The sequence below is a fragment of the Pollicipes pollicipes genome, unplaced genomic scaffold (genome assembly GCF_011947565.3).
Source record: "Pollicipes pollicipes isolate AB1234 unplaced genomic scaffold, Ppol_2.1 Scaffold_4881;HRSCAF=5763_pilon_pilon_pilon, whole genome shotgun sequence".
Classification (NCBI taxonomy): Eukaryota; Metazoa; Arthropoda; class Thecostraca; order Pollicipedomorpha; family Pollicipedidae; genus Pollicipes; species Pollicipes pollicipes.
In genome coordinates, this window is record NW_023596576.1 from 48,349,558 (window position 1) to 48,360,514 (window position 10,957).

General features: G+C 50.1%; 2 protein-coding genes across 2 annotated transcripts; both read right to left on the reverse strand.

Annotated features, from left to right (window-relative positions):
• Positions 1 to 3,637: 3,637 nt before the first annotated feature.
• On the reverse strand, positions 3,638 to 3,994 carry LOC119100509 (heat shock protein beta-1). The gene has a single exon (XM_037223596.1). It carries the CDS (start codon positions 3,992 to 3,994, stop codon positions 3,638 to 3,640), a length of 357 nt encoding a protein of 118 aa, XP_037079491.1.
• Positions 3,995 to 9,796: 5,802 nt separating this feature from the next.
• Positions 9,797 to 10,192, reverse strand: LOC119100510 (body wall muscle protein HR-29-like). The gene has a single exon (XM_037223598.1). The coding sequence runs from the start codon at positions 10,190 to 10,192 to the stop codon at positions 9,797 to 9,799; it is 396 nt and encodes a 131-aa protein (XP_037079493.1).
• Positions 10,193 to 10,957: the final 765 nt, after the last annotated feature.

A 10,957-nucleotide genomic window follows, 5' to 3' on the forward strand; every position in this document is an offset into this window, starting at 1 on the left:
CAATTGTTTATGAAGGGTGATGTGCGTGCAATTGCTGACCGCGAATGAAGAATGGCGCGCGTACAATGCTGCACAAAGAATTGCGAACGTACAGTTGCTTACGAAGAATTGCGTACGTACAGCTGCTTAGGAAGGATTGCGTCCGTGCAACTGTATACGAAGATATGCGTACAACTGCGTGGGAACAATTGCGCACCCTGCTTAATGCATTGCAACGTTTTCTATGCGAAGTTTTTCCCTGACAACTGTTGTCAATACAAATATTTCATATGCGTACTTTATGTGGTTATCCGCTAACGAACATCTGCGTTCGAGCTTTTGCTTGCGTACTTTTATCATACGAACCTTATACCTTACGTGAATTTGCTTACGAACAATTGCAAACGTACTTCATGCATACGTACTTCTTCATACCAGCTTTGTCATGTCGTTTGTCATGGAAGGACTTCTGCACGCCTGTGACACACTAAATCAAATATGAAGGAATAAAACGTTCAGCGCAATTTTGGGTCACGCCTTCTCCCATTGCCAAATCCTGCATGCACCCTGCTACTGTAACAAGATACATAAGTGAACTTGGCCAATTCTGCAGTTTTTGTTTTGGTTACCGTTAAACCCTCGATAACAGAACACCATTTGAGAGCCGAGCGTGAATGTACCTCCTGCAGGTGAAGTCAAAATATTTGAGGCAGCTAAAATCCAACGAATCTATTATAGCCTCAGGGCCCGAACAGCGTAACCAGGATTTCCTTATCGGAGGGGTGAGCAGAAAAGTCGACCAAACACGAGCTGGCACGAATGAAACCAGGTCTGAAATGTTACTGGGGTAAAAAAAAAACTAATTTCATCTGCTGGAAATGTATTAGGGCTCAGACGCAGCAAACCAGCGGTGGTTACGCCCATGCCAGTGTGACAAACTTTTGCTCCTTTTGCTGGAGACAACCAGGGATCCCTGGGACCCGTCTGGTCACGATAGTGCATTAGGCCATCCACATTTTGGGATTGTTCGACGAACTTGAAGCACACAATGTCTTTAAGCCCCTATGTTTTTAATCGTTGTCCACGCCTGGGGTTTTGGACCGCCCCCTCCCCCTTCCTCAGCTCTATTCACAATGCACTGATCTTCTAAAAGCATCTGTTCAATAGTGATGCCGATCATAAGGTGCTGTTCATGACATACTATGTCATTTGAAGCCATCGCAAGATGTGCTTCGTTGACACGGTGACCTCATTCCAGTTTAGTAGCAAAATCCCGTGTGCACTCGAAACCAAACTTGTAGGCGCGACTGTCGAGGTCAGCGCTTTTGTAGACGAAGACAGCGGCAGCATCGTTGCGGATCAATCCTTAACGCCACCGAGAACGCAGTGCCTGACCTTGGGTGATGCAATAGCGTAACACTTATTGACTGATGGCGACGCTGATAATTCGGAGATGTGTACGTATCGATTGCAATGCACTGTGCCGGCGCACTGGATGCATGTGAAAGGAAACTGCCCGCACAAGACCAGACGGGTTACATAACAGCGTCGGGCCCATCGATTTCCTATGTGGCCATGGGGGTGCCTCCTCCCCCGGCGCTGAACAGCCAGCGCCGCCACGCGAAGAGTCGGATCGCCATCAGGGCCCGCGACCGAATACATTCAGCTCCCGATCACCTAGCTCAGTGCGACGACACAGCTGTCGTCAGTGCTCCACTGTCCCAGTCTTGACCTCAGCATCTGAAAGCAGCACTCCGATCAAAGTATGTGCACATTCCACGCCACGACAGCAACCGTCCTTGAACTGCGCCAAGCGTGGTCTGCAAATTGCGTGCGCATTGTGGGTCGTACATCAACCAGCCCCTAGTGACGCACTGATTAGGCAGACCGGCTGACCCCTTAAGCCTGGGTATTGATAGCAGCGTCCCTTAAAGTAAAGTCACAAGAGTAGTAGCGTCCACTTGGCCCCGAATTCAGCTAGTCGGTTCAAAGACGGGCGTGTTACTTGTCGCGAAAGGAAGCCAACTGTGTCCAACTTTGCACTTTAAAAGCATTTAAACATTACTTGTGACTGCATTCGAACATAGCATTACGTTACCCAGCCGTTGCAACCCAACGCAATCCAATGATGCGCGTGATTATAGTCCCCTCGTCCCCATCCCCCTACAACCCCCAGTCTCGTTTGTGCGTAAAAGGCGTTCCGGTTTGGCTGCTTTGTCTTCGGAGCGGCGCCCAATTAACCTAATGCGTCAGCATTGTCCCGTTCGTGCACCGAACACCATAGTTAGCGAGAGATCGCAATCCTTTCATTTCGAAGGCGAGATCACACGTCTTGATACGGCTGCCCTCTTCCGACTATTGTTGGTGCTGTGTTCTGAAGCAGTCATATGGACCCTTTCATTCCAAAGACCTGTTCATGCTCAAAATATCGCCTTCCCTGTCCAGAATCCACGTTACCCCTCGTGAACTTGGCCAATTCTGCAGTTTTGTTTTGGTTACGTTAAACCCTCGATAACAGAACACCATTTAAGAGCCGAGCGTGAATGTACCACCTACAGGTGAAGTCAAAATATTTGAGGCAGCTAAAATCAACGAATCTATTATACATCAGCGCCCGAACGCGAACCGATTTCCTTATCGGAGGGGTGAGCAGAAAAGTCGACCAAACACAAGCTGGCACGAATGAAGCCACGTCTGAAATGTAACTGGGGTAAAAAATTTTTTTCAACATTCAAAAAACATTCAAAAAGCAAAAAAAAAACTAATTTCATCTGCTGGAAATGTATTAGGGCCCAGACGCAGCAAACCAGCCGTGGTTACGCCCATGCCAGTGTGACAATCTTTTGCTCCTTTTGCTGGAGACAACCAGGGATCCCTGGGACCCGTGTGGTCACGATAGTGCATTAGGTCATCCACATTTTGGGATTGTTCGACGAACTTGAAGCACACAATGTCTTTAAGCCCCTTGTTCCGGCTCGGCTCCGGCTCCGGCTCCGGCTCCGGCTCTTGCTACGGCTCCGTTGCGTTCCAGTAAAGCCCCCGCCCCCTCCATGTGCATGAGGGGCCGTCCACGAGTCGTATTATGCGTTGAGTCTTTATTAGATAACTTAGATAGCTCATAACTCAGTGGTGACAGATTTTCGGCGTGGTGGCGATCCAGCGAGGACTGCAAATGTTTGATGCACCATCATTTTTAAACAACATTTAGGGATAACAAGATAGCTCGCCATAATCTATCTACAATGTGGCCGGCGTGCCCAAGGTTCACATGACTCTCCGGAGCTTCCCTTCGCTGACATTCATTTTCAACATAGGTCCCGCCGAACCAAGACACCGATCGACTGGTGTGAATTATTCCCAAAGCGTATTCACATCAACAGAGACTGCCTCTACAACACGCACGACTCCGTCCAGGGGCGCCTCACGCCACACAGCGCGCGAGGACAACCGGTGCCTCGCACACATAGCAGAACAGGATCCAATCACAGACACGCCCGGCCAAATCGCGGCAGAAAGGCAGGCATATTCACAGCGCTAACATTTACAGATACCTTAAAGCGCACCGCGCAACTGGCTCACTCGGCCCATAGGAGCAGCGGTCTGAGCTCACCGCCCGTGCTCACCACCGGGTCTTCTCAGCCTTTTCCAGGCCTAAGCTTTAATGCTTCTTGTCCCCGCCGTCCTTGTCGACATTGTAGGTGATCCGCATCGGGACCGGGTTCTCCTCCTTCTTTTCTTCACCATGCGCTGGGCCCTCAATCGTGATGGGTATGTTCCTCGCCCTGTTGGCCACCGGCTTCTGCGCGAGAGGAGCCTCCAGCCTCAGATGACCCGAGCTGGTTAGATGCGAGGTTAGTTGGTCCACCCTCGCATCCTCCGGCGCCGTGATCTGGCGCACCGTCCTGCTGAACGAGTAGTTGTTTTTCGACTTCTCTTCGTGCTCAGCCCGGACGGTGATGACATTGTCACTGACCTTGACAACAACTTCGTCAGGCTCGTAGTGGCCGAGGTGCATAGACACCTGGAACTTCTCCGGCTTTCCTGGTCTTGCACCGGCTTCTCAAGCACATCAGCAAGTAGTGGAAGCCCCATCCACGGCCCAAGCCAGTACGCCATGTCGCCCATAGTGTCACTGCACGAGCTGCGCGCACGCGACCAACCGTCCGGACACCCCGCCACTGAATGGCCCTTCGACCAGACTGTCGCTTAAATATTCCTGCGCTTGACCTGCGAGAAATTTCCAGACGAGCCATGAGTTGATCTATTTCTCGATGGTACTCGGTTGTACTCGCGAACGGCGCGCCACCACAGCTGACTTGCCATTGGATCTTTGTGGATGACGTCACCAAAATCTCAACGTTCATTGGGTAAAGTATGACGTCTCACCTATTCAGAGCTTCCTGAGGAAACAGGAGGCTCAGAGAATCGAGAAAACTCTGGCGAGCGGCGGGGCTTTCGCGTCGGTCACATCGAAAGCACAGCCAGCACTACGAAATGTGAGGGCGCTGCTTGGCGGCTTGCCCTGGATTAGACAAGAAGTTTCGAAGCGATGGCGGCCTGACAAGACGACTTCACAAGCCGAGGCGAAAATTCTCGACTTCGCCTGTTAAAATGGAATCGATGCTCAAGGGGTTTGCAGTACCACTAAATTTCTGAATCGTTGTAATGCTTCATAACTGTGGGATTGATGTTTGGTACAGGACGCAATCGTCAATGCAACAAATAACAAGCATAAAGGTAGCGCATAGAAGAAAGAGCGTTGATGCTGATCGAGTACAAACAGGACCTCTGCTGAGATAAAAAAAAACGCGTTACGGATATCATGATTCAAAAAAATTCATTGGTACGTGCGTGCCATGTGTGTACCTTGCCATCATTTTGCGGTTTGAGGGTACATCAATTTGTATTGTGAACCGTCGTCCTGAAATGTGCCCTGTAGGAATACAGCAGGTGGTCAATGCCTACTGTAAACTCGATCAACTTCCCTCCGACCGTTCCTGCGTGTAGGTCACGTGGGTTCTGGCCTCAGGCTACACCGGCTGGTCAGTGCCGCTGTCGACTCGTGTGGGCACGGTGCGGCCAGACAGCTCATGGCGCGCCACCGGTAAACGCTGACGCAGACAGCAGGGGATGCGGCCGTCTCCTCTCCCGAGACATCTGTAGGAGAGCTGTAGGATACTGTGTGGCATCCTCCCGCTGCTGTTTCTATCACGTCTCGTCTCATGTCTTTCTGAAATGCCCCCCGAAATCGTGGGGTCCGGTTTTTGTCGAATAAATTATCTGGACCAGTTTTAGCTAGACCCTAACGAAAAGTGTTTGCGTATGACATTCGGTAAATCTCCAAATACTGGCTGACTGGATGTGTCACGTCCTTTAGCACGTAGCCCGAAGGCTCGTACAGCGTGAGTGATTAAGACCTCTGGTTCACAATAGCTGTCATGCAGAATCTGCCGCGGATTTTGCGGTCCTCACGGGTTGCGGACAAGGGAGGTACCGTCTTTTTTCTCTTTACCCACAGTTTTCGGGTCCATGAGGTTGAAAGAGTTGGCAATTACATGTCATGTCATTGGGGCTTTACGACGCACTCAGCTGCTGAGGCTATATGGCGTCGCCTGCCTCTCACCCTGGCAGGAATTGCGGGCACGTTAGCAATTCCAGTTCACAATTGCTGACTGCAGACTATGCAACAGATATTCAGGCAGCCCGCAAGGCATCAACGGACCGACAGCTGTCAAACGTGGGGTGGTGGCTCTACACCAATATATTGAACTGCCCAGCAAATCGCAATATTTGTTTTGCTGATTTTTATTGTGTAATCATCTGGAACAAAATTATGCATCATGGAACAAAATTACGTAAGTTTTTACGGACATTTGCGAGAAACATTACGTATATCTATTTATGACAGTTCTATCAGCCTTATTTCTCGCGGGGAAACAAGGAGAAAGCAGCGATAGATGCATTGACAGTTCGGCTACATACCTTTGTCGAAAAGAAGATCAGTAGCAGGACCGTGCAATAGCACAGAACCAGGACCATCCAAACCATTACCACGTGCAGGACAATTCAGACAAGAAAATAAGTGAATCCACTCTTATCAGAAGTCGGCGGCCAGACCTAAACGTATATGGCTCTTCATGCGAATTCGGATTAGTGGTTATTATGCGGGTGTGATAAATGACTTACGCGTGATGCGTGCTGGCTTGAAATGGTTTACATGCATGAGTGAAGCCTGACGCGTGAGGCACGATGTCTGTTGAGTTGAAATTGTTTGCAAATATTCGTAATGTGTGATGCGTGATGCCTATTTACTTGACATTGCTTGCTTGTATGAATGATGCGTGATGCGTGATGCCTGTTTACTCGTATTTGTTTGCATTTACACGCATTTTCGCGTGTTGTAATCCTTAGTTGGATATGCTCTGCATCGTAGTAATGGCTGGCAATTACTTCTTGTTAATCCCCTGCATAAGTTATCTTTGAAACTGTGGCTCGCTGCTTGAAAAAAGAAACCTGAAAAATCGACTGAGATCCAAAGGGAATTTTCAATTTGCTACTGACATCGGTTTCGATAAAGACATGCGGCCAAGATATCAATGTATATACACAAATATATATATATATATATATATATATATATATATATATGTATATCCCCGGGTCATTCTACGATGAATAAGGCTAACAGTGCTGTCTTACTTACGTCATGAACCAACAATTTGAACTTAGATCTTAGTGAAACAAATATGTGAAACCGCAGCATAAAAGATGTTCCCGGATTATTGAGTGCTTGCAAATGAACATATAACTAATTTTCATTGTTCAAGGAACGAAAACTTGCCTTTTTGTGGACCGATAACAGGATAGGTGTCCTTCATTAATGCATATTTCAGGAGACCTAGATCCATTGGGGCTGAAAATGTATCCAGGTAGCCCGAATTTCTTTCACTGTATGCATTCTAAAATTTTAGCCAATATTGCTTGGCTGTTACATCTATCTACCAATGTAGAACCTGTTATGCATTTCAACTTTATTTGCGAACCGCCACCAAGGGCACGGCTTTGTTGCCATGGTACGGCCATCCATGTCATGCAATACGATTTCACTTCATTAATACAGTGTTATTCTTTATTCGCGGCCAACGCCAGTGGACAGCCTACAGAAGAAGCAATCTACCGGTTATTGCTAAGTGTTAGAATGATGTTCCTCGAGCCCGTGTGCAGGCCTATGAAAATTGAGATAATTGCATATCAAGGATGATTCCGGATCCAATTCATTTCATGTATAGGCTGCACGTGCGTGGCAAATGCTGGAATGTTGGTGAGTGCCTCACGGCCGTGAGCTCTTTTGCTGGCGTTAAGTCAGTGACAGGCTTATGTTGAGGGAAACGTGTCAAGAATTTGGGAATGTTCTCAGCAAAACATGCAGTTTTACAAACAGAATGTCGTGTTCGACACATCCACATGTACGTGTAGGACATATCTGTTTGTATTTTTGAAGTAGTGTCCTCAAGGGACACCACTGACTTGCACAATGGCTGTGGTCGCTGTGTTTGTGCAAATCAGGGGCTCCATCCCGGAGCCCAACTCTGAAAAAACTAGGTCAAATCCGAGGAAAACATGCTTTTTGTGCGTTTTGACGGTATGTTTGGAGGCCTTTCCTTGCCGTCCCCCAAAAAATTGGTTTATGAAACTACACCCTGGCTAAGTTTACCTTTAAACATACACAACATAATTTTCCTAAATTTACTGGTCCACAAAAGCCCAGCATGTTTAGCCCACTACCAAACAAGATGCGTGCATGCCCAGGCTGGAAAATATGCTGGGTCAAGAAGCGGTTACAAGGATTCCTGATTCCTGGATCTTGGATCTTCCAGAACCCCGGATATACTTTGAATACTGCTGAGTGATGTTATGAAATCCGCGATCCCTTTCCAATTCTTTCAGAATAGCCTTCCAAAATCCCAGAACTTTTCACTAAATGTTGAGAAACGATCCTGCGGGATCCGCGAACTAATTTTTCAACAAGTCATTTTTGCCACCCAAAGGTAAAACCCCATGTATTAATTTTTGGCCGCTTTGCGCTTTTTATGTCATCTGATTCATCTGCTCATGCTGATTTCAATAATTTGAACAATCAGTTGAAATTTTCACAAACTTTTAGCTCATTCCTTTACCTAAAAGTGTGTGAAATTCCAACTATTGGTTTAAATATCCGAATGCAGCATGAAAAGACGAATCAGATGACACAAAAAAACAAAATGGCTAGAAATGACCGCATGTTGTTTTAACTTTAAACGGCAGATTTGCAATCTGGAATTTGTTGGGCGGGCGGCACCGAAGCCGAGATGCCCTATCGCGGGACCGGCAGGCTCCGACCGTCACTGGACTCCGGTCGTCACTGAACTGGGGCCGGCTGGCTCCGACCGTCACTGGACTCCGGCTGTCACTGAAGTGGGGCCGGCTGGCTCCGACCGTCACTGGACTCCGGCCGTCACTGAACTGGGGCCGGCTGGCTCCGACCGCCACTGGACTCCTTCCGTTACTGAACTAGGGCCGGCTGGCTCCCACCGTCACTGGGCTCCGGCCGTCACTGAACTGGGGCCGGCTGGCTCCGACCGTCACTGGACTCCGGTAGTCACTGAACTGGGGCCGGCTGGCTCCGATCGTCCCTGGACTCCGACACCACCCGCGCTCGCAAGAACAATGAGAGCGTTGGAGCCCCGAAAGCTATTTGCGTAGCATTTTGTTCCCACGATGTTGCGCTATACCCAGCCTTCCTCCGATTTTATATCTGGCCTGTTTTATGTCCGCTGGTGGAAGTTGATTTTGTTTGATGCATGCATTTTTTTTATTTGATCCGTACTTTCATGTCATGTTTCCGACACCAGTTTTGAACGCGACGTTGCGTGACCGGATTAGCCACTGCCGTGGCTCAGCTTACGTACAGTCGACAAATGACAAATGTTTTAAGTACGCACGGCCTGTCTTCGATGATGGGATAGCCATGTTCCAGCAAGAAAATCAGACTGGAACAGTGCTTTGGTCAGCAGGGAGTGCAGTACAGGGAAGAAGTGAGTGGTCAGTGAAACAGAAGGTCATTACAAAAATTCTGCACAAATTGCTCAATGAAAAGGCTTTGCTCCTATGAAATGGCGGGTTTCGCAACAAGTTTCTCTTATCAAAGCTGTTCTTGTAAAACGCTCGGTAAAGCTTATTTAGGCACAGATAAATGCGAAGGTAAAACACATACATCGCTGCATGCAGGTAATAATTTGTTCTCCCTCCAAATAAAGCTGTGCCGCCAGGCAGCCTATGGTCCTTTCTTTTGAGACTACATAAACCACAGCGCTTCTCTGAGTATGAGCAGACTGCAAACCACTTGGAACAAAACCCACCGAGGCATAGACACGTCAGATATTTGGTGACATAACGATTGCTCGAAAGGCACACTCCCGATTCGCCATTATAAGCACTTCAGCGAGCTAGGCTCGCACGCACAGATGCTGACCAGCTAGGCATCATCCCTAGCTCAGTCACAACAACCGCTGCATAGTACAGACTCAGCCAGGGACGCCGCCAGGAGGGGGGGACGGGCTGCCCTTTTGAGCCGCATCTTCTCACCACAGACCCCGACAGAACGCCATAAACCTTTGCTACCCTACCCCTAAAGAGGCGTGGCAGCAGCACCGACCACATGACCCCGCTTCTCACACTGCACCGCAATCTGGACCGCCTGCGCTCCCACAGCCGTGTACGCAGGCTCCGTCCGCTTTGCATGCTCGGGAGACGGCTGCTTGGCCTCCTGCTCGGCCTCTCAAGTCTCTGCCTTGGCCTCTGGAGCCCCAACCCTGACCCCTGGAGCTCCCGTCTTGGCCTCTGGAGTCTCCACCTTGATCTCTGGGGTCCCCACCTTGACCTCTGGAATCCCCACCTTGACCTCTGGAGCTTCCGCCTTGACCTCTGGAACCCCCGTCTGGTTCAGCGCCGGGACCGTGATCGCGGCGACAGGGGCCCCGATCACCAGCTGGCCGGCGCGGGTCAGGAGCGAGGTCACGCGGTCGGGGTCGACGCGGTGCGGCAGGACGAACTGCCGCATCAGTCGGTAGGTGGAGCCGCCGTCGCCCAAGGTCTCGTCACGTGCCGCGTGCACCATCACCACTCCGCTTTCCAGCTTGACGCTCATCTCCGGCTGGAAGTCGCTGACATTCATCGAGACGCGTTACATGTCCTCCTTCTGGACAACATCGGCGACGCAGTTCTCTGTCGCGTTGGTGCTGGGACCTTCGACGACGGCTTCCCCCTGCGCGGCGGGAGTCGCCTCCCCTGAGATCTCCGACCGCCGGTCCGCTGCCGGAGCGCTGCCCTCAGCAACAGCTGACCCAGCGTCCGGCTCTGACGTCACAGCCTTCTGTTTGTCGCCAGCTGAACCCATGGCTGGGGTGGGGGTGGCGGGCGGCGCCTCAAACACCAGCTAACCGGGACGGGTCAGCCGGGAGGTCACCCCACCGGCGTCCACGTGCTCCGGCAGGCGCACGCGCCGTATTAGACTGCTGATGATGACGCCACCGCCAGACCGCTCCCGGCGGTGAGCGCGCACCGTAACCACACCATTACCCAGCTGGACTGGACAGCTCAGGTCCTCCGGCCGAAAGCCGGCGGCGTTCAGCGCCAGCCGGAATCCCTTCATCCTGTCCTCGTGCTCCGCCTCGTTCTCTAGCTTGGCCTGGCTCGATATCTTACAGGACGAACACGTGACCGGGCACGTGAAGAAAACAGCAAAGTCGTGTAAGAGAGGTAAAACTGTTAACGGGGCCAGAAGGACACTTCCGTAATGCTAAGGGACGATCACAATATCGAAATAATCGAACAGATCATGAAATACCGTTTTCAGAAGGCGCACATGACCAACCCTGCGATCACGTGGAAGCTTTTGGCGAATATGACGATGTGCTTTGCAAGCCTATAAGGTACACCA

What these genes read in the sequence shown, in the direction of transcription:
- LOC119100509 (XM_037223596.1), bottom strand. Translation starts at nt 3,994, where the DNA reads ATGCACCTCGGCCACTACGAGCCTGACGAAGTTGTTGTCAAGGTCAGT.
- LOC119100510 (XM_037223598.1), bottom strand. Translation starts at nt 10,192, where the DNA reads ATGAATGTCAGCGACTTCCAGCCGGAGATGAGCGTCAAGCTGGAAAGC.